The 23,386-nt window shown below is 38.6% G+C and overlaps 3 protein-coding genes and 3 non-coding genes across 9 annotated transcripts; 4 read left to right on the forward strand and 2 right to left on the reverse strand.

The window, feature by feature from the left end:
• Positions 1-326: 326 nt before the first annotated feature.
• kel-8 lies at positions 327-17,371 on the forward strand (the record flags this gene model as incomplete). Of its 3 annotated transcripts, none has more annotated exons than NM_071328.9 (7): positions 327-395; positions 12,098-12,176; positions 12,736-12,825; positions 12,876-12,986; positions 13,183-13,529; positions 14,595-15,907; positions 17,058-17,371. In NM_071328.9, 6 exons carry the CDS (start codon positions 12,149-12,151, stop codon positions 17,239-17,241), a joined length of 2,073 nt encoding a protein of 690 aa, NP_503729.4. The 3 variants fall into 3 exon arrangements, with proteins under 3 accessions (NP_503729.4, NP_001300209.1, NP_001300210.1); NM_001313280.3 differs by having other exon boundaries at positions 336-395; positions 17,058-17,241; NM_001313281.3 differs by lacking the exons at positions 327-395; positions 12,098-12,176; positions 12,736-12,825; positions 12,876-12,986; positions 13,183-13,529 and having other exon boundaries at positions 17,058-17,241.
• thum-1 (THUMP domain-containing protein) lies at positions 1,858-3,039 on the forward strand. The gene is made up of 4 exons (NM_071327.4): positions 1,858-1,919; positions 1,968-2,448; positions 2,502-2,664; positions 2,724-3,039. The coding sequence occupies exons 1-4, from the start codon at positions 1,873-1,875 to the stop codon at positions 2,843-2,845; spliced, it is 813 nt and encodes a 270-aa protein (NP_503728.2). The 5' UTR covers positions 1,858-1,872; the 3' UTR covers positions 2,846-3,039.
• Positions 2,874-2,974, reverse strand: W02G9.7. Its single transcript, NR_068644.1, has one exon. It is a non-coding gene; the product is annotated as an Unclassified non-coding RNA W02G9.7 (non-coding RNA).
• On the forward strand, positions 2,882-2,953 carry W02G9.t2. The gene has a single exon. It is a non-coding gene; the product is annotated as a tRNA-Thr (tRNA).
• W02G9.6 lies at positions 11,002-11,059 on the forward strand. The gene has a single exon (NR_068645.1). It is a non-coding gene; the product is annotated as an Unclassified non-coding RNA W02G9.6 (non-coding RNA).
• On the reverse strand, positions 17,330-23,240 carry lhgd-1 (L-2-hydroxyglutarate dehydrogenase, mitochondrial; the record flags this gene model as incomplete). 2 transcript variants are annotated; one of them, NM_071329.7, is made up of 5 exons in its annotated part: positions 17,330-17,678; positions 17,851-17,982; positions 19,238-19,830; positions 21,952-22,270; positions 23,171-23,240. In NM_071329.7, the coding sequence occupies 5 exons, from the start codon at positions 23,230-23,232 to the stop codon at positions 17,483-17,485; spliced, it is 1,302 nt and encodes a 433-aa protein (NP_503730.1). The 2 variants fall into 2 exon arrangements, with proteins under 2 accessions (NP_503730.1, NP_001303770.1); NM_001316841.3 differs by lacking the exons at positions 21,952-22,270; positions 23,171-23,240 and having other exon boundaries at positions 17,483-17,678; positions 19,238-19,785.
• Between the last annotated feature and the right edge of the window lie 146 nt (positions 23,241-23,386).

A 23,386-nucleotide genomic window follows, 5' to 3' on the forward strand; every position in this document is an offset into this window, starting at 1 on the left:
GGAGGTCAAAGTGCCCATCCTCAACAAAACATCCCGTTCAGGGTCCTATCCCCAAGTCTCCAGACCCTAAAGCCTACAATCATAAAGCTTGTCACTAAATAATTGCCATGTTTTTGTCTGCCAATCAACTGACTGTCCCCCTCCTGCTGTGGTATATTCAGAAGATACCAGAAGCTGTAACAAAAGACGCAGGACGTACAAGACAGGTTGAGAGAGACACTGTGGGGGCGCAGACACACACAAAAAAATCAGGGGGCGGGAAGTGAATCGAGAGAGGAAGAAGCTGGCATCTAGAATACCAGACTGACAGGCGACACACACCACGAAAAAAAAACATGTGGACCTTCAACAGATCTACCGCGGAGGCGCCAACTATGCCGTCAAGCTCTAATACGGTAGGTGGTAACTATTTTACTTTTTCTGGAATTTCATTTTGTAAGCTACCACGGATTTCTGGCTTCCCTCTCATAAATTGAAATGGAAGAGTTTGCCAAACTAGGCCATTTTGGCTCGGCCATAAGTGGGGTAGATTTACGGCGCGTTGCGTGTCGCGTCGCGGCTCGATTTTAGTTGTAAAACTAAGTCTATTTGTCCGTGTGGAGTACACGATTTTAACACGCGTTGTCCGCCGGGCGATTGTCAATGGAGCGCGAAAAATTCTCTGAGGAAAGACAGAACCCCGTGATTTTGGCCTAAAAATCATTAAAACAGGAAAATTGCCGAAATAACGGGGTTCTACCCTTCCTCATTGAATTTTTTGCGCTCCATTGATAATCGTCCGAAGGAAAACGCGTGGGTAAATCGTGTACTCCACACGGACAAATGCATTTAGTTTTACAACTAAAATCGAGCCGCGGCGCGACACTCAACTCGCCGTAAATCTACCCCAGTAATGGCCGAGCCAAAATGGCCTAGTTTGGCAAACTCTTCCATTTCAATTTATGAGGGTAATCAGAAATTCGTCATTTTGGCCTAAAAACACCAATTTGGCCTAAAAACATTAAAACCACGGGAAATTTGAAACAGGAAAAAAATGGCAAAAAATTCTTGGAAACCGGCGAAATCGGCATAACTAATCCAAAACGTTCGAATGTACTATTTTGCCGCCAAACACCTAGCGGGTCATGGTGCGGGGGCCGAGAATTTCCTATTGGCAGTGGAGCGCGTTTCCACGTGGATTTTTCTGCGTACCCATAATAGCCGCGTCACACAGTTAGTCACCCAATTTACTACCTAATTGCATGGCCTTTGTGTCGGAACTCGTTTTTTTCGTAATGTCGCAACACATGGTACATAGATAAAAATCTCGAGATAACCTATAGTTCAGTTCAAATGTGAAGCAAATTTACTGGTGAATCGGGAAAAAACTGGTAAATTGTTCGGGATATATACTTATTATACATCAAAAATTGCTCGAAAAATTGTGAATTTCAGCTTTTTTTTCAGGAAATATATATTTTCTAGAAGAAGAATACCGGAAAAAGGTGCGGGTCATTTTGCACGCCATCACGAAATTTTCGCAAATTCCAGCGTTTCCGTCAAAATAGTAAATGTATATTCAAAATTTTTTCATCTAATTATCAAGTGAGGCTGCTCTTTTCAAGTTTCGCTGTAAAGAACCGCCTCTTTTTCGTAGTTTGTTTCACATAAAGTGGTGGTGACTCTGCAATTAAAGGTGTGCAAACGCGCTCTGTGGTTACGTGCAAGAGAGAAGAGATTTAGAGAAGTTGGAGGGAATATTAATTGTTTTTTTTTGTTTTTAATTGTTTTTATGTGTTTTTTTCGCATTTTTCGTTGATTTTTCGTTAAAAAACTTCAAAAACAATAATTTTCATTCAAAAATTTCAATTTTTCCAGAAAAAATCACTGAAAATGGCAGATAACGACAGAAAACGAAAGCATAACCGATGGAATCAAAAGTGAGAGCTAAAATTTGAGAAAAAAAAACTATTCTAAGACAATTTCAGAGTTAAACAAAAATCTGTGGAAGCCGGAGTGACCGGACTATTCTTTTCCTGCGAAGGCCACGAAAAGCAGGCCCTACAAGAAGCCTACAGTATTATTGACGAGCTTCTCGAAGACCCGGCGAATGGAATCTCTCTTAAAGCACCAGAAGCTGCTCCACAAGGCTCAGAAGCACCCGGAAATCCAGCAGAAGCTGAAGATTCCGATGAAGACATTGCCGATGCGTTGAAAAAGGCTTGTGATGATCAGAGGCAGCCGAAGCCGGGAAATTTCGTGAAAAAAGAGAGAAGATGCATTCAAAGACCGACGGGAGTGAAGAATTGCATTTTTGTGAGCGTGAAAAACGCGAATATTCAACTTTTAGCCGAAAAAATGGTCGAGCTGACGCAAAAAGCTCCGCGTTGCAGGTTTTTGCAACGAGTTTACCCGGTGGAGCATACTTTAGCTGTGGATCTTTCAAAAATGAATGAAGTTTTGATGAAGGTGCTTTTATTTAATTAAATTAATTAATAAAATAAAAAAAAGTAATTTTTCAGGTAATCTCCGACACATTGAAGGCAGACGGCACTGGCAAACTTCCCACGTATTCCGTGGAATTTAAAGCGAGAAATAACGATTCTGTGGCGAAGAATTCCGTGCTCCAAATGGTCGATGACGCCGTTTGTGCGCTGGCTCCGACTGCGAGAGTTAGCCTAAATCGTTAGTGTCTCTAAAAATCTGAAAAAATTTCAAAAAAATCAAAAAATCAATGATTCCAGACGCCGACGTCACATTCTTCGTTCAAGTATCTCGTACGACAATTATGGTTGGCGTGTGCCGGCAATTTTACGACCGCCGAAAGTATAGTCTTCGTGCGACGCCGGCAGCGGCAGCGACATAAGTCTCTTCTTCGACCTTTTTCCCCCTTTCACCCAGCGCCTCATTGGCTCAGTGGCAGAGCGTCTGTCTAGTAAACAGAAGGTCGCTGGTTCGATTCCAGCATGAGGCACCGAATTTTTTTTGTTTTTTTCATTTGTTCTGTTAAAATACTTTGGCTATTTATTTGTTAAAATACATGAAATTTGAGATTCGATTGTTAATTATTTTTTAAATGCATGGTATCTATAACTGTGACGTGTCAAAAACTCAGGTCGACCCTTGCTCGCGCGCGTCTCATGCACAACCGAGCAAGAAAAAAAACGTGCAACCAACCCGAAAATCTAGCTCACCCGTTCTGCGCACTCCCCAAAATCAACACTATTTCGCTCTCTCGCAGCTCTTCCAAATTGTCAAACAAACCGAGTAGTTACACGCACCCCCCGCCGAAACTCGGGAGCATTCAATCTGGCCTGGTTTTCCAGTATGCTGAAATTTTTTGGACTATTGTAAATTGTTTGTGAAAAAGGTCTCGCCACGAACGAAATATTTTTACAATAATCATTTGTGTGAAATGCTGTGCGTCTTTTTACCCGTTTATTGCAATTTTCACATGGTGTCAGGTTGTCCCATAACGGTTTGATCTACAAAAAATGCGGGATTTTTTCCACCAAAAAATGTGACGCCATCTGCACGTTCTTAACCATGCAAAATCAATTGAGAAGTCTGCGTCCAAATTCCCGCATTTTTGTAGATCAAACCGTTATGGGGCATTCTGACACCACGTGATTTTTCTGAAATTCTCTTAATTTTACGCCAAAAATACGGTACCCTGGTCTCGACACGACAAATTTCTGTCAAATGCGAATAGGTGTGCGCTTTTAAGGAGTACTGTAGTTTGGAACTTTCGTTGCTGCCGGATTTTCGTCGATTTTTATAGCTTTTCGATAAAAATTCAACTACAAAAAACCTATAAAAAACGATTACAACCCCGCCGCCGCATTGAAATTTTAAAACTACAGAACTCTTTCGCATTCAACAAAAATTTGTCGTGCCGAGACCAGGGCACAGTATTCTTGGCGCAAAAATTACAAAATGTCGGTTTTGGGTAATATTCTGCAGACTGAAATTTTGGCGCATGCATAACATAGTTGACGCGCAAAATATATCTCGTAGCGAAAACTACAGTAACCCCTTAAATGACTACTGTAGCGCTGGTGTGTCGATTTACGGGCTCCATTTCCGAGTCTATAGAATATTAAAATCCAGTAGATTTTTTTCGAAAAGAAAATCATTTTAAAAAATCGAGCCCGTAAATCGACACAAGCGCTACAGTAGTCATTTAAAGAGTTACTGTAGTTTTCGCTAAGAGATGTTTTGCGCGTCAAATATGCTGCGCAGTACGCATTCTCAGAATTTTGTGTTCCCGTAATATCATCACGGCCCGAGAACTGGTACTCTTAAAAACGACACCTTCATTTTATGAAATTTGAAAAACAAAATGATCGAAAAAAAAAATTCTCTAATTTTTACACGGAATTCTGGCTTCCTTCATAAATTGAAATGTAAGGGTTTTGCCGAACTAGGCCATTTTGGCTCGGCCATATCTGGGGTAGATTTACGGCGCGTTGCGTGTCGCGTCGCGGTTCGATTTTAGTTGTAAAACTAAATTTCGTTGTCCGTGTGTGGAGTACACGGCTTTCCCACGCGGTGTCCGTCAGGCGGTTGTCAGTGGAGCGCGAAAAATGCAATGAGGAAGGCCAGAACCCCGTGGTAGGCAAATTTCGTACCACTTCTCGGGACATACCGTTATGTCAATTTTCCAAAAATTTCAACAAAAAACGAAAAGGTTTTGAATCCAGTTCTAGGCCATATTTTCACTTTTTCGTCGTCATCATCGTTTCACCTTCTTCTCACTTTTTTAATACGCGCAGATAGAAAAGGAGAGGAAGCATTGATTGATGATCAACACACTACTACTCACCCCTTCTCATCTTGCAGACGTTTTTTTTTCTTGTTTTCATTGGGGCTTCCTCTCTTTCTTTTTTTCATTCTTCTCTTTTCCTTTCCTCTTCCTTCCTCACCTATCATCATCTCCTCCTCTTCTTCTTCTTCTTTATTTTTATACGCCCGACCACAAACACTAGCACCTAGTATTTATATCTTGCTATGTGTGTTTGTTTTCCAGATCTCTCAGCTATATACGTATAGCTTTCATATTTGATTTGTTTTTTTTTAAATTTAGCTAAAAATGGACCTTTTTTCCAGAACTTTGAACCGCCATAATTTTTTTTTGAGAAATTTTCAAAACGTCTTATTACGAAGTTCGGTAGTTTTGGATCATTTTGGGTCTAAAAAGGCCAAAAAAGTTTTAGATTTCTGTACTCCATCTTTAAAAATTAGTTACTTTTAAAGGCGCAGCACGTTTTACTTTAATTTTACTTTAAAAGTTTCGAAAAAGCGCCATATGATTATCACGTGTATTTTATATTTCCCCATAGCAACCGTTTACACTTTTTCCTACGAAAAACGGCGTAAATTTATATTTTCAAAAATAGTTTTAGTTTCCAGTTTTCATTAAATTAATATTCCTTCCAACGATGGGTCTCCCCACGATGGGTCTCACCACGATGGACCTCACCACGAAGGGTCTCAACACGATGGGTCTCACCACGATGGACCTCACCACGATGGGTCTCACCACGATGGGTCTCACCACGATGGGTCTCACCACGATGGGTCTCACCACGATGGGTCTCACAACGATGGGTCTCACCACGATTGGGCTCACCACGATGGGTCTCACCACGATGGGTCTCACCACGATGGGTCTCACCACGATGGGTTTATATCCAAAATAAAGTGCCACTTGTTTGTCACTTTACGAAAATACGAATAATAAATGACACTCGAGGCAAATGTCACATCTTTTTTGTTTTTTTTTCAAAAAAAAAAAAGAGATTTTGGGAGAAGATTTGCTTTTGACTCTCAATTTTTGGCTCTGACTCCGACTTTTTTGACCTAAAAAATTTCTCCAACAGAACAAAAAATATTTTAATGGGCGACGACATTTGAAATTCTATATTCCTCACCGCTCTATGTCCTTTGGTCGCTGTGAGTCAGTTTATTGCTGTGTTGAACCTGGTGGTCTGATATTTTTTGGTTAAATACGACATATCTTTTCAATTAAAAATTGTTTCAATTTTTTCGTGGCTGTGAAAAATTTCGGCCAGCGATTTGTTTTTGATTGAATTTTCTAGGTAAAATACTAAAAATTGGCTAAAGCTTAGGCTTAGGCTTTGTCTTAGTCTTAGGCGTATTCCTAGGCTTAGGCTTACGCTTTGGCTTAAGTTTAGGCATAGGCTTAGGCTTAAGTTTAGGCTTAGTCTTAGGCTTATGCTGAGGCTCAGGCTTAGGCTTAGGCTTAGGGTTAGGCCTGGGCTCATTTTTAGGCTTCGGATTAGACAGGGCTGAGCGGGGGGGGGGAAGAAAAAAAGAGAAAAAAGATATTTCCCGAAATTCCTGAAAGTCCAGAAAAATTGAAAAAAAACGACAAAAATCACCAAAAAACACAATAGTAAAAAAAAGGTTTAAAAAATTCAGAATTTATTGCTCCCGTAATATTTTGTACTCATAAATACACCCCTGCTCTCCGCCAATTTCAATTTTTCCCAAAATGTCAGCTGCCATCAATCTCTTCATTCCATTCCAACGGGTGAGCCACCTCATTTAATCCCCCCTTTTCGGAAAATAGGAATCAAAGTGAACCCTCATTCCGTCTCCTTTTTCTACGATTTCTCTTTTTTTCCTGTTTCTCGCTTCTCTCATCCACTTCGTTTTTTTCTTCATTTTGTGTTTTTTTCTTATTTTGTTAGTAGTCTTGCGTTTTTTCTCTTTTCACGTTGCTAAAAAAAACTGAATGAAAAAAAATTTAAGGCTCGATCTTTTTTCTTTCATATTTATTTACTCCCCCCCCCCCCCCAGGCTACTCATTTTACCTTTATATCTATAATTCTCCATAGTTTGTAAGAATTTTTTCTTCTTCCTCACTATGATATTGGTAGCTACGTGTTTTTTTTTCTTTCTGCATAACATACACACATAATTCTGCCGTTTCCCTCCGCTCGCGCACTCTTTTTTCTTTTTTTTTCTCCGCCACCCCGTTTTCTTAGGAATTATTTAGTTTCTATTGTGGCGCTTTTTTGTTTTGGTTTTTAGATGCCTACCTCATGCCTGCCTGCCTATTACCTACTTTCTGCAGCAGTTCAAGTTTTTGGCAAGAAGTCGAACTTTAATGTTTCAAAAATTATTTACATGTAAAATGAAGTTTTGCAGGAACTCGAAATTTTTATATTGGAACCAATTGTGGGTTTTTTGTTGGCAAATCCGGCGAACCGGCAAATTGCCGGTTTGCCGATTTGTCGGAAATTTTCATTTCCGGTCAATTGCCGATTTTTATTTTTAGGAAAATTCATAAGGTGCGTACAACTTTTGCCGGTTAAAATTGAAATTCAGAAATTTTCAAAAAAAAAAAACTGTGAAAAACCACAATTTACCGAAAATCTTTTTTGATCGTCAAATCGACAATTTGCCGATTTTCCGATTTGCCGGAAATTTCCTTACCGGCAACTTGCCGGCTTGCCGATTTGCCGGAAATTTTGAATTTCGGCAATTTGCCGGTTTGCCGATTTGCCGATTAGCTGGAAAAATCGTTTGCTTATATTTTTTCAAAAAAATAATGGCAAGGATTTCAAATTTTATCAGGTCGTCCCATAAGTTTTTGTACTTTTTCAAAACTTTTTTAACAAGTTCTAAACTGACAGAACAAAATCGAATCTTTTATAAATGCGCATGTATAGTATGTACTACTTGTCAAAAATTTTATGCGTCATTTGAAGATCCTCCTGATAACAATCACGGAAACCGGAGCCAAAAATAGCGACATACCCAAATAATGGGAGGTGTTTTCCTTCGTCCTGCTATTCACAGGGAATTAATCAATGAACATGAAAACGTAGTATTAGTAAAGATAATGGTTCAAAATACATGGTCAGTATAGTTAAAATTATCATTAGCACTTATTAGCCGTTTTGGACGTGGACTATTTGGCTCATGTTTATCAACCACTGAGTGAACATCTTCATGGAATAATTTCTCACTAAAAGTGATGGGATTATTTTAATTTTTGTTTCTTATTTTATATAACAATACTTGCATAGTACAAATATAAACTTTGTTTTACTTGCTGATTTCTCAACCATAAGTTAGAAGCCCAACACTATAAATGCCGGGTATCACATGAGGTTGGCCATGTAGATTGTTTGAACGAAGAGGCCACCAGTAAAGTTTTTTATTTTATTTATGATACATAGATTCACTTCTAAATAACACTAGACTTAATTATCTATCTTTCATTCCGAGGACTAAATGGACCAATATATGCTTCAATCACTCCTATAGCCAATTGTTAAAAAGTACAAAATAGTGTGGTTACAAAATTCTCAATTATAACATTTCCCCATGACTGAAAAAATTAAACTTTTTTTAAATTTTGACTGCACATGATGTGCACTTATCGTAAACATAAACAATGCACCCGTTCCATTCTCAGCGGCTTCGCAGGAATCAAAAACTCGGACGCCCTATTTAATTGGCCTCAACAATTGTGTTTAGCTACAGTAGTTTTTCCGGAATAGTTATACTAAATTTATAATTATTTAAAACAAGAGTGTGGAAGCATCTACTTGACAGTATATATTAACCATTACTTTAAGCTATGGATGGTGTAGAATAAACTCCAGAAGGAATGGTGTAAAAAGCTGATTCTATAGTTACTCGTTTTTCTAAAGAACCGCGGGGGCCTGGGATGTCAGAGTTATGTTGCATTAAGGTGACAAGTTGGTGACATGCTACCATAAATATAAAATCTTAGAATTGTCCGAAAAAGTTTTGTGGATAATTCGAAAAAAAGTACAAAAACTTATGGGACGACCTGATAAATTTTTCAAAAAATTATTGTGGGAATTCAAAGTTTAATTTTTAAATTAAAAAAAGATTGGCGGAACTCCTTCAAATCCCCGCCCACTTAATGGTTCCTCAACTCAACCATTTTTGCTCCAATTTTTATTTTTTGGGGGGGTTAATTGAGCCTCAAATTCAAATTTAATTCAATAAAAATTCCTCCTCCAGCTATAAAAAATTTAAAACAAAATAAAAATATTCTTTCCCATGACACCATTCCACTACGTCTCCTCCCACCCATCCCATCACTTTTTTCAACCCACTCTACTCCATTCCACTTCTCTTTTTCTTCTTCTTTTTGGTTTTCGAAACGACGACTTTTTGGGAATAATGTATTCTCGAGATATATATATATATATATGTGTATATGGATGTGCTTCTTTTTTTTGTTTTTACTCGAAATTTTTTGAGCGCAAAAATACGATTTTTTTGGACCCTTTTTTAAGTTTGAATAATCGTTTCTTTTTTGGAAAAATAAATAATTTTTCAACAATTTTTGGCCATTTTTCTATATTTTAAATATTTTTAAATTAAAATTTTTTTGACAGATTTAGATGTTTTTTGAGATATTTTCAAAAAAAATCAGATTTTTTGGTTTTCAAAAGTAGGCGAAAATTGGAAAAAAAATATTTTTAGATTTTTCGATTTTTTCCAGAAAAACCCTTTTCTAAAAATGCCAAAATTAAATAATGGCCAAGTTTTTAAAAAATTTCTAGGCCACGTAGCCAAAGTTTTAAAAATTGGTCTCAAAAATTACCAATACATCACGGGGTTCAGGCCCTCCTCATTGAATTTTTCGCGCTCCATTGACAATCGCCTGCCGGACAACGCGTGGGAAAGTCGTGTACTCCACACGGACAAATACATTTAGTTTTACAACTAAAACCGCGCCGCGACGCGAAACGCAACGCGCCGTAAATCTACCCCAGATATGCCCGACCCAACATGGCCTAGTTCGGAAAACTCCTCCATTTCAATTTATGAGGGAAGCCAGATTTCCGAGAATATTCCGTTACTTGTGGCACGGCCGCAAAAAAAAATGGTAGCCGAGTTTTCTAAAAATGCCAAAATTAAGTAGGTTCGATAAAAACCACCATCGATTTTGGAAGAGTGACCGAGTTTTTTTTAAATTTTCAGCCAACGTAGCCAAATTTTCAATAAATTGGGGTCAATGCTGGTTGAAAAACATTAAAAAATCAAACATTTTAAGTTAAAAAAAAATTCCAAAAATTAGCTAAACATTTTGGTACTGTCTAAAAAACTACGGCCTAAAAAAAAGTAATTAAATTTTTTTTCCGGAAATTCGGAAAATTTCATGTTTCGATTTTTCGATTCAAGACTGAAAAAAATGCCGACATTTTGCCAGTTTAAGGCCCTCCAGCTTTTCAAAAGCATTTTCTGTCTCACCATCTAAATCTCTTCCCTCACTCTCTCTCTCTCTCTCTTTGGCATTTTCAAGTCGCTGCATCTTTTCTTTTTTTCCAAACTGTCCCTTTCTTCTTTATTAGACACTATTACTACCTACTTTTACACACACACATACTTCCTCCTCTACAAGTACTGCCTGTATGCCTTTTTTTTAAATATAAGTTTATAGAGACAATAACAATAATAATGGTGATTCTTGCCATGTCCTTTGTTCAACCTCATAGATCGCCATAGAAAATAATGATGAGTGGTAGGGGGAAAGAATGACAGTTCTTCTACTGGTTCAAGGTTGAGAAAATTGGCGGATTTTGATGGCTTTTTGGTTTGCGTCGTGTTATGGTAGTGGTCAGGATTCGAAATGTTCAGTCAAAGTTTTGGTAAATTGTTAATTTTTCCAAAAACATATTTTTTTTAATATGGACTTTTTGAAAAATCAATAAAACTTGTAGAAAATTTTCCAAAATTATGCAAGCATGAAAATTGAGTTTTCAGTATTTTTCGGCGCTAATTAAAAACGTTCAAAATTTTTTAAAGGTGTTCAGGTAGGCTCAATTTTCTGCAAGAATTTCTGAAGAAAATTTCGAAATTTTCGTAAAAAGTCAATAAACCCTGACTCAACTTGTTGCTAATCATTACTTCTGAAATGTCATAGTTTTGCAAATACTGGCATATTTAGTTAATGTTCTCCACGGGGCGCTAGGCTTAGACTTAGTATTAGTCTTAGGCCTAGGATTTTAGGCTTAGGCTTAGGCTTAGGTTTAGGCTGAGGCTTAGGTTGAGGCTGAGGCTTTCCAAAAAAAAAACTTTCAAAAAAATACAATTTTCTAAATTTAGAACTGTTTATGCGAAAAAAACTTTCATAATTTTATAGATTTTTTATTCAGAAAAATTTGAAAACTACCGCGTTGTGGATCAAGTCCAAGGGTGTCATTTTTATTTTCCAGAAAATTGAAAAATCACGGAATTCTGGCTTCCCTCATAAATCGAAATGGCAGAGTTTGCCGAACTAGGCCATTTTTGGTCGGCGAGATTTTGTGTAGATTTACGGCGCGTTGCGTGTCGCGTCGCGGCTCGTTTTAGTTGTAAAACTAAAGTTTGTTGTCCGTGTGGAGTACACGACTTTGTTCGTCAGGCGATTGTCAATGGAGCGCGAAAATTCAATGAGAAAGGCCAGAACCACGTGAAAAATCAAAAAAAAAATGTTCAAAAACTCGACCACTACTTCACATCTTCATTAAACGATGTCTATGTTGATTTTTAAAAAAATCAAATTTCTTCTACAGAGAAGAAAATTACCAAAATTTAAGCTGTTTTTCGATTTTCAGAAAAAAATTTTAAAATACCACGTTTTGGTTCAAAACGCGTATTTCTCTATTTTTGTGCTTCTGCTACCGTACCTTGTTTATCACAAAAAATTTGTGACGCCTCATTAAAATTAGCATAACAAAAATAACCAAAAAAAACTTTACCCCAATTATTTTTCTTCAGAAAAAAAAACATAACGAAGCCCTAACTGGACTTTATCCTCTGATTTTTTTTCTCGGATTTATAAAAAGTTTAATTTCGAATCAGATTTTTCCTAGCATTCACATGATCATTTTAAATCTTTCAAAAAATTGCTGAAAATCTTTTTCGCAACACACTGTTCCCCCTCAACCATCACGCGATTTGGGAACAATGTCCATTTTTTCATGCCCCCCGCTCCGCCCTGCGAGTGCAAAAAATGCCCACCTTGTTTCTTATCTTTTACTGAACTTTTTTCGGGTTTTGAAAAAGGAAACTGCTTCCTTTTTTTTCAATTTTTGAAATTAAAACCTTTAAATTTCAGCTTCCTGCTTCTTCCATATCAATAAACACTACTTCAACAGTAACTCTTCATATGCCAGTTTACGCAAAAGCAATTTTTGGTGGGTTTTTTGAATTTCGCGCCAAAATGTTATTTGAAAAATTTTGATTTCATCGCCTGTAAGTTGAAAGTTAAAAAAAAAATTAAAATTGGATTTTTGAGCCAAATTTTGTTTCCAAAAAATTCTACTTTGCCAGGACAAATTTTTTTCAAAATTTAAAATTGGAATTTCGCGTCAAAATTTTTTACATTTTGAAAATTTGAAAATGATTTTAAGATTTAAAATTTTGATTTTGGGCCGAATTTTGCACGAAAATGTGATATCCTGAGAAAAACCTACAAATTACAAACTACAAACTATAAACTACAATCTACAAACTATAAACTACAAACTATAAACTACAAACTAGAAACTACAAACTACAAAACTATAAACTATAAAGTACAAACTGCAAATTAAAACTTTTCGTTACTAACTACATACTAAAATTACAAGTCACAAATTGCAAACTTTCAATTTCAAATTACAAACTACAATATATAAGTACAAACTACAAACTACCAACTACAAACTACAAACTACAAACTACAATCTACAAACTACAAACTCCAATTTTCAGGTTCTTTCCCATCGGTGCAGCAAGTTCGAGTTGAAAATGGAGAGCGATGCCTGATTGAGGCGATGGATGAGTTGAACAAAAATGAGAAAGGTTTTTGTGTTCTGAAAAATGTTAGCATTTTTAAAATTATAACTCTTCAGGCTTATATCGGCCCGTTCGGCTTGAAAACGGAGATCAAATTTCGACGACAGATGATGTGCTCAATGGAAAACTGGCACGTGTCAGCTATACCCCATTTGAGGAATTTGAATGTGAGTTGCAAAAATCCCATTCCGCTTTGATCTTCGAAAAATGCGGGAGTAGAGACGCAGACATCTCATCTGGTTTCGCGCGTGCTGACGTCACAATCTTTCTCGAAAAGAAATCCCGCATTTTTTTGTAGATGAAACTGTTATGAGACAGCCTGACGCCACGTGGTCCTCTTAAAATAATCTCAATGAATTTCAGTAGTGTCAAACAGTAAGGGAAGCTGTATGGAGTACGAAAACCAAGAGCAATCCTCGAAGATCATGGAACAAATGCGAATCCTGAGACAGACTGAAGAGCTCTGCGACGTGGAGCTTCTCGTCGCAGGATCAGTGATCCGAGCTCATCGCTACATCCTCGCGGCGGCTAGCCCGTACTTCAAGGCCATGTTCACAAATGGAATGGTTGAGATGAAAAAGTTGACGATCGAGTTGCAGGACATTCCCGAAGAGTCGGTGAGGATTATTGTCGACTACATTTACACTGACAAAATCGCCATCACCATGAACAACGTGCACCAGCTGATTTTCACGGCAACAGTTTTGCAGGTTAGTGACGAAGTGTGTGCTTATCACATTGAAATACTTTGGAAAATGTGTGTTTTTTGTATTTATGACTAGAGTTCGGCTTATCATCGTCATAAAAATTGGGTAGAGGTCTCCTGCTAACCAGTGAAGCGGCCTACCTGCCTACGTATCCAGAACACCGTATTTTCATTTGTAGGTACGATTCGCCTAGAAGACAGGGATGTTTCTGCGAGCTTGCTAGGCTTCAGATCAAATTTTTTGGATTCCAGGCCTTTGGCCTGCCAGTAGCGCCTAGGCCTTCTAGATCTCTTCCAGAAGTGCGTCGACCGTTCGACCATTTTAACAGGCGTCAGCACGTTCTTAACCATGCAAAATCAGTGGAGAACTCTGCGTCTCCATTCTCCCGCATTTTTCTTAGATCGGCGTAGATCAATCCAAAATGAGATACTCTGACACCACGTGGGCTTTTTATTAGGCAGTTTATTATCGAAAATATACGATCGCACAAATTTCTCATAATTTATTTTTGATCTACCTTGTTGACTAGGCTCCTCCCCTTCCTTCGACAAGACAGCCACAACAAAATAACAACGGCAACAAGATTGGGGGCGGAGTCAAGTTCAACAGGTAGATTAAAAATAAATTATGAGAAATTTGTGAGATCGTATTTTTTCGATAATAGATAAGTAATAAATCTTTGCTGTTAAAAAGCAGTTCAGAGCTTGCAACGTCAGATAATTCTGTACGAAAATTTCCCGCATTTATCGTAGATCAAACCGCGGTGGGAAATCTTGACACCAGGTAACCTAAACTAGGGCTTCCATGTGGGCGCCGGTCGGCGCGACTCTTCGGGAATGTCCTGCAACTCGATGTAGTGCGGCGCGGAACTCCGAACGTGTCGGCCGCTTTCAAGTAACTCTCCTTCTCACTACATAGCAGCGTTGCATAAACTACGGTGTGCAGCCTTAAATCCTCACTACGCAAACACCGGATTTCACGCCAAAATGCACATCTGGGAAACGCCGCTCCGCTCCCACATGGAAGCCTTCTAAGACTATATCCATGATTAACCCCTTTTCATTCCAGATGGACGTCATCGTAGTCGCCTGTCAACAGTTCCTGGCCACAATGATCACATCACACAACTGCATGTCTCTTTATCACTTCTCCGATATCTACAATTGCACCAATCTGATATCTTCTATCGAGGATTTTGCATCGAGCCAGTTCCGCTGCATACGGAAGAGCCCCGAGTTCAACAGTATCTCATTCCATCACCTGAAGTCTCTGCTCAACCGTTCTGATCTCAACGTGTCGGAAGAGCAAGACGTTTTTGAGACAATAGTTCAGTGGGTGAGCTCGAATCCCCGAGATCGCCAGCACCATTTTGTGCAGCTATTCAAGACCTTGCGACTACACTTGGTTGGGTGGAATTTCCTATGTGAAGCTGTGAACTCCAATAGTTACGTAAAAAATTCCCAAGAGTGCCGGGAGATTATTTCAGCAATGGTTCTCGATGCGATGACACCGTCAAAACGGAAACATCCAGAAAGCAATCATGAAAACACATCAGAGTACTCAGCATCAATGGCATGCCCATCATTGACCGCTTCCAGCTCCAGCTCAACCTCCACCTTCCGGAAGTCTGTGGCAGGCGCCATATTCTGTGCTGGAGGACGTGGCAAGGCGGGCGGACCCTTCAGCAGTGTGGAAGCCTATGATTGGAGGAGAAATCAATGGATCGAAGTGCCGGATATGATGTCGCAGAGAAGACACGTCGGAGTGGTCAGTGCGAACGGGAACCTGTACGCAATCGGAGGTCACGATGGGACCGCGCATCTGGCGACTGCAGAAGCATTCCAGCCTTCCATCAGGCAATGGAAAAGGATTGCTTCTATGAAAACTGCCAGGCGGGGGATTGCAGTAGCATCAATTGAGAATGTGATCTACGCGGTTGGCGGGCTAGACGACACCACTTGCTATAAAACTGTAGAACGCTACGATATCGAGGAAGACGAGTGGAGTACGGTAGCAGATATGGATGTGCAGAGAGGTGGTGTCGGTGTCGCTGTGATCGGAAGGTATCTATTTGCGATCGGTGGAAATGATGGCACATCCTCACTTGAGACATGTGAACGGTTCGATCCGATGATTGATAAGTGGAAAAGGATCGCAAGTATGAAGAATCGAAGAGCTGGAAGTGGGGTATGTGTGCTTGATGGGTACCTGTACGCGATAGGGGGCTTCGATGATAATGCTCCACTGGAGACCTGCGAGAGGTATGATCCGGATGCTGATAAATGGATAACGCTGGATAAGATGTCAAGCCCGAGAGGTGGAGTCGGTGTTGCTGCGTTGGGTGGAAAGGTTTACGCGATTGGAGGGCATGATGGATCAGAGTGAGTTGAACATTATTAAAGTGGTGGCGTGGTGTCAGGCTGTCTCACTGCGGGTTGATCTACAAAAAATGCGGGAATTTTTCACCCAGGAAACTGTGACGTCAGCACACTCTTAAGAGCCATAACCATGCGAAATCAGTTGAAAAGTCTGCGTCTCTTCTCCCGCATTTTTCGAGGATCAAACCGAAATGAGACACTTTGACACCACGTGTTATGGTGGTAGCGCTGAAAAGTGCACATTTTGAAATCGAGATGCAAGCGCGCTCCACGGCTAAATGAAAATAATGGAAATTCTCCGCCCTAAAACTTTGGGTCTCGGTAGGTAAATGGCTCAATTTCTGTATACGGAAAACATAGAGCTTGAAAATAGGATTTCTTCTGAAAACTTTGTCGGGAATTCGAATTTCTTCAGAAAAATTTCGGCGAGAGTTTATATTCCTTCAGAAAGTTTTTTGTGGCAAATCGAGGTTCTCACGTGGTGTCAGAGTGTCTCATTTCGGCTTGATCTACGTAGATCTACAAAAAATGCGGAAGAAGAGACGCAGAGTTCTCAACTGATTTCGCATGGTTAAGAACATGCTGACGTCGCACTTTTTTTGGGCGAAAAATTCCCGCTTTTTTTGTAGATCAAACTGTAACGAGACAGCTTGGCCACACGTGGATTCTTCAGAAAAATTTTAGCGGGATTCGAATTTCTTTGGAAGCATTATGGCGGGAATTCAATTTTTTTCACAAAAATTCGACAGGAATTCAAATTTCTTCAGAAATTTTAGGCGGGAATTTAAATTGCGTTAGAAAAATTTTTACGGGTTTTCACCGCCAAATACCTACCGAGACCCATGATTCGGGGGCGGAGTGTTTTCACTTGACCGTGGAGCGCGCTTGCACTTCGATTTCAAATGACGAATTTTTCCAATACACGTGGTGTCAGGATGCACCATTACGACTTAATCTACAAAAAAACGCGGGAATTTTTCCATGCAAAATCAGTTGAGAAGTCTGCGTCTGAAATCCCGCAATTCTCGTAGATCAAAACAAAATGGGACACTCTGACTCCACGTGGATCTACCGTACTCACGGTTACGGTAGCTGAAAAAATACACGCGTGCTGGGACTCTCTGCTCCAAAATAATAAAAAAATCATTTTCAGCTATCTCAACACCGTCGAGTGCTACGACCCAATCGCAAACCGATGGCAGCCGGCCGCAGAGATCAAAGAATGCCGTGCCGGAGCCGGTGTCGCCTGGGCAAATGTCAGAATGCACCAGCTGAGCCGAACCCCAGAGAAGTGCGATTCGGGATGTGCTCCATCAGGCGGATCCTACTGTATTTGAGCCCTAAACTTTTTATTTTTGAATTTTTTTTTCGAATTTCCCGCAGGGTTCCGTTCTGTTCCAGTTGAAATACTTACAAGACAGGTTTTTTAAAACTATTTTTTTTTCTGTATAAAAGTGTGAATAAAACAATCTAAAATCTAAAAAAAAAGGGGGGGGGGGGGGTATTTACATGTGAACTTATGCAACCGGCAGTTGTGAAAATGGCAAAACTAGGTGAACTGGGGATATTATACAAAAATCAAAGCTTGAATCGATTAATCGCTTCCGAAGTAATCATTTTGGCAATGGCGAGCGATGAAGTGGCGGCTGGCGATGGAGCATTTCTGACGTGCATCAGCAGGGGAGACAGTTTTCCGGTTCCACTGTCAAACACAAAATCGTCAACGAGATTTCCAGCGCTATCCATTGCCTGTGCGCGGACTCCGGCGGGGCCTCTGGAAACATTTTTAGTTCATTTTTTTTTCAGATTTACACGTGGTGCTGCCAGGCATTACGGTTTGATCTACAAAAAATGCGGGAATTTTTCATCCTAAAAAATGTGACGTCAGTTAAGAACTCTGCGTCTCTTCTCCTGCATTTTTTGTAGATCGTGGATTTTTGCCGCACCTGGTGACATCGCTGAGCTTCAGCTCTGGAATAAATCTTTGAAGCTGCTTGACTTGTGCGGCAATCCAGACTCCCCGGTAGAGCTCCTTGATGCCGAATGTGAAGTGCTTTTTGACCAGTTTTTGCATTCCGCTGAAATTTTGAAATTTTTTTTATGTAGCTGGTGCAAAAGGGGCCCAAATGCCTCTGGTGAGCGGCAAATCTCAAAATTTGCCGAGCTCGGCAAATTCGGCAAATCTCTTTTTCCAATATTTGCCGAGTACGGCAAATTCGGCAAATTTGCTGAGCTTGGCAAATTCGGCAAATTTGCTGACCTTGGCAAATTCGGCAAATTTGCCGAGCTCGGCAAAAGGCAAATTTGGCAAATTTGCCGCACACCCCTGGCCCAAATGCCTCGGGTGGGCGGCAATTGCCGTTCGGCAATTTTTTTTCCGGCACGTTGCCGGTTTGCCGATTTGCCGGAAATTTTCAATTCCGACAATTTACTGATTTGCCGGAAATTTTGAATTCCGCCAATTTACTGATTTGCCGGAAATTTTCAATTCCGGCAATTTGACGAATTTCCGGATTTTCAATTCCGACAAAATGCCCAATTTCCGGACATTTTCAATCCCGACAATTTGCCGATTTGCCGGAAATTTTTATTTTCGGTAAATTGCCGGTTGCCGGGAATTTTGAATTTCGGCAAATTGCTGATTTGCTGATTTGCCGGAAGTTTTCAATTCCGGCAATTTGACGAATTTCCGAATTTTCAATTCCGGCAAAATGCCCAATTTTCGAAAATTTTCCATTCCGGCAATTCGCCGGTTTGCCGGAAATTTTCAATTTCGGGAAATTGCCGATTTGTCGCTAAAATTCGTTTTTTTGTAGAATTCCAATCGGCCCTATTACTGGAACACTAAATTTGAGAATGCGTACTGCGCACCATATTTGACGCGCAAAATATCTCGTAGCGAAAACTACAGTAACCCTTTAAATGGATACTGTAGCGCTTGTGTCGATTTACGGTATAATTTATCAATCGATAACATTTTTTTTTAACACAAAAATGATCGCGGAAATCCCGTAAATCGGCACCAGCGCGCTACAGTAGTCTGTTAAAGGGATACTGTAGTTTTCGCTACGAGGTATTTTGCGCGTCAAATATATTGTGCAATACGCAGAATTCTCAGAATTTGTTATTCCCGTAATATAGCAGAGTATACAGTGCATTTTTTCCACTTCTTCGACTTTAAAGGAGAGCGCATTTACGCGCGATGGTCGTTGATTTTTGGTGCGCGTGGCGTGACCATCGCGCGTAAATGCGCACCCCTTTAAGGTCGTAGGCTGTTTTTTTGGTTGGAAAATCGATACATATTTTCGTTCAAAATTCCGCCAAAATCCTAACCTGTAACTCAAAGATTCCAATAAATCGCTCGGAGAAATGCTAAAATACGAGTAGCCCTCTCGTTTATAGGCCAACACCGCATTAGGCCCAAGCCATATATCCCCGTTCATTCGCGGAGTGAAATGAACCCCCAAGAACGGGAATCTCGGATCCGGTACCGGATAGATGTTCGTTTTCACTAGATGCCGCTTTTCAGGCTTCAATAGCAGATATTCGCCACGGAACGGCACAATTTTCGGATCCGTCGAGCATCCGGACAACGCGGCGACTCGATCAGACTGCAGACCAGCACAGGTTATCAAATTTTTCGTCTCAAATTCGGCCAGCGCCGGGCCGCTGGACACCCGGATCGGATAGCCCGGGTCGTGGTTATCGGAAATTTTTTCCAGCGGATAACTCGTGTAGATCTTCCCGCCACGCTTCTCGAAATCCTCTCCGAATCGTTTTGTCACATAACCCCAGTCAACAATTCCGGTATGAGGGCTCCAGAGAGCTTTGAGCCCACGGCAGTGGGGCTCGAGCTCTGTGATTTTGCTGGAATCGATCATTTCGATGTCACGACAGCCGTTGGTTTGGGCGCGAGAGAAGAGAGCCTGGAATTGGCGGGAAAAATAAATAAAAATTTTTGCGAAGATTTTGGCATGCCTGCTTAAAGGGCTTAAAAATTAAAGGTCAGAGTGTGCCCCATTCCGGCTTGATCTACGTAGATCTACAAAAAATGCGGCAGAGTTCTCAACTGATGTCGCATGGTTAAGAACATACTGACATCACATTTTTGGGCTGAAAATTCCCGCATTTTTTGAAGATCAAACCGTAATGGGACAGCCTCGCATCAAGTGCGGCGGGTCTTGGCGCGAAAAAGTTTTTTTTGCGCTTTTCGATGAAATTACATTGTTTTTATTGAGTTTTCTCGTTTATTTTTTTGAAAAATTTTTTTTTTTTTCATTTTTCGTTTTTTTTTTTTTTTTTTTTTTTCGAATTTTCAAAAAAATCTTATTTTCGAAAATTACTTAAAGGTGGAGTAGCGCTAGTGGGGAAATTGCTTTAAAACATGCCTATGGTACCACAATGACCAAATATCATGGTTAAAAAATTCAAATAAAATTCTAAATTTTATATGATTTTTTGAAAATTGAAAAAATCTCAGTTTTTGCCTAATTCCTATTTGAATTACCGCCAATTGGATTTGTTCGATGGAGCGCGCTTGCACGTTTTTAAATTTATTTATTTTATTTTTTTCTTATTTTCCACCCATTTTTAATGTTTTCGGTGTATTTTTGCTCGAATTTCAGAGAAAAAGCCAAGATAAATGCAAATTTTCGATTAAAAAGCACGCTTACAGGCGTAAATCAGTGAAATTAATTAATTCAGGTTCGAAATCGTTCAAAATCGTTACTTTGTCATTTTTACGCCTGTAAGCGTGCTTTTTAATAGAAAATTTGCATTTATCTTGGCTTTTTCTCTAAAATTCGAGCAAAAATACACCGAAAACATTAAAAATGGGTGGAAAATAAGAAAAAAATAAAATAAATAAATTTAAAAACGTGCAAGCGCGCTCCATCGAACAAATCAAATTGGCGGTAATTCAAATATGAATTAGGCAAAAACTGAAATTTTTTCAATTTTCAAAAATTCATATAAAATTTAGAAAATTTTTTTGAATTTTTTTATCATGATATTTGGTCATTGTGGTACCATAGGCGTGTTTGAAAGCAATTTGCCCACTGGCGCTACTCCACCTTCAACATTTTGACCATTTTTAAAACCACGAAATTCTAAAATTATTTTTCGAAAAAAAATTCATTTTTTTTCGACGACTAAATTCTGAGAATGCGTATTACACAACATATCTGACGCGCAAAATATCTCGTAGCGAAAACTACAATAACCCTTTAAATGGATACTGTAGCGCTGGTGTCGATTTACGGGCTCGATTTCTTTTTTCCGCCATTTTTGTGTTTTTAGAAACTATTTTATCGATTAATAACTGATTTCCGTAAATCGACACAAGCGCTACGAGTAATTCAAAGGATTACTGTAGTTTTCGCTACGAGATATTTTGCGCGTCAAATATGTTGTGTAATACGCATTCTTAGAATTTAGTGTTCTCGTAATATTAGTAAGAGTATGGAAAGTTCGCGAAAAAACGAAAATTATTCCGTATTTCAAAAAAAAAAGCTGAAAATTTGGCCATTTTTCCTCTATTTTGAAGAATTTTAAATGTTTTTCTCAGAAAAAAATCGCAAATTTTGAGTTTCTTAGATTTTTCGTTTTCACGAATTTCGAAAAGTAATTTCGATTTTTCCGAAAATAGCTCAAAAAGCATAAATTTTTTTTTTCCACTAACATAATTGAAGTTTATAATTAATTTTTCGATTTTTTCGGGAAATATTCAACTAGTTCCAATTTTTTCTGAACAAATGACTTTAAAAGTAGCCATGTTATTAAATTTAATTAAAAACGTTAAAAACGCGAAAAAAAAAATATTATTCGCGCCGAGACCCATCTGAATAAGTCCGTGCGCCTTTAAAAAGGCATGCCAAGGTTTTATAGACTCAAAAGTCGCCAAAACTTCTCAAAATTTCGAAAAAAAAGGGCTATTTTCAACTCAAATCCGCCGTTTTTCGAGATTTTCGGGTTCATTCAAATTTCCGGAACAAAATTCGGGCATTTTGAATATAAAAAGCCGAAAAAAACGTTTTTTCCGCACTAACATCTAATCTCGGAACTTCTTCCGGCTCCACAGCGACGATAAGCTTTCCAGTTTTCTTATAAGGAACCTTCTCCTTATCGAAAAATTCATACGACAAATCGAGCCCTTCCACACACAATTTCGCCTTCAAACTGCCCGGAGTGTAATAAATTCCGGCATGAATAACACCGGAATTATGGCCACTTTGGTGTACAGCCAGCTCTTTTTCCTTTTCGATTAGTGCAACTTTCAGCTGGGGCTTCTCGATTAGCAGTTGCCGGGCTGTTGCGCAACCGACAATTCCTCCACCAACGATTACGAGGTCATATTTCGGAAGATCTCTGGAAATTTTTGGTAAAAAATCGATTTTTTTTTTCGTCTTTCGTCCCACTTTTGAGCTAAAAATCCCAATTTTTCAGTTGAAAATTGTATTTTTTAGCTAAAAATCTCACTTTTCAGCTAAAAACATCTCACTTTTCATCTTAAAATCCCACTTTTTTACTTAAAAATTCCAATTTTTCAGCTAAACATTTCAATTTTTCAACTAAAAATCTCACTTTTCAGCTAAAAATCCAATTTTTAAAGCTGAAAATCCAATTTTTAAAGCTAAAAATCCCAATTTTTCAGTTGAAAATTGTATTTTTTAGCTGAAAATCTCACTTTTCAGCTAAAAAATCTCACTTTTCATCTTAAAATCCCACTTTTTAACTAAAAAATTTCAATTTTCAGCTAAAAATCCGATTTTTTAGCTAAAAATCCAATTTTTAAAGCTAAAAATCACGATCTTTAGTTGAAAATTGTATTTTTTAGCTAAAAATATTATTTTTTAACTAAAAATCTCACTTTTCTGTTAAAAAATCTCACTTTTTAACTAAAAAATTTCAATTTTCAGCTAAAAATCCGATTTTTCAGCTAAAAATCCAATTTTTAAAGCTAAAAATCACGATTTTTAGTTGAAAATGGAATTTTTTAGCTAAAAATTCAAATTTTTCCGCTTAAAATTTGATTTATCAGCTAAAAATACAATTTTTTCTGCTTAAAATTCCAATCTTTCAGCTAAAAATCATACTTTTTAGCTAGAAATCTCGATTTTTCAACTAAAAATCCCACTCTTTAGCTAAAAATTTAACTTTTCAGCTAAAAATTGAAATTTTTAGTTGAAAATTTCAATTTTTCATCTTAAAATCCAATTTTTCAGCTAAAAATCCCAATTCTCAGAAACAAGTAAATAAAACACTCACACCGACTTCTTTGGCGGCCCAGAAATACCCCGAAAAACTTGAAAAGTTCCCCGGTTGAGCATTTGTTAACCTGGAAAAAACCAAAAATAATCAATAAATTCACATTTTCCGGCAAAAACTCAAATAAAATGCATTAATAACCCGCAGAAACAACAGTTTTGCGTGCAAAATATCTTCTTTTTCTACAGAATTTCTAGTTTCTTATCGGGGCGAGAA

The sequence above is a fragment of the Caenorhabditis elegans genome, chromosome V (assembly GCF_000002985.6).
Source record: "Caenorhabditis elegans chromosome V".
Lineage (NCBI taxonomy): Eukaryota > Metazoa > Nematoda > Chromadorea > Rhabditida > Rhabditidae > Caenorhabditis > Caenorhabditis elegans.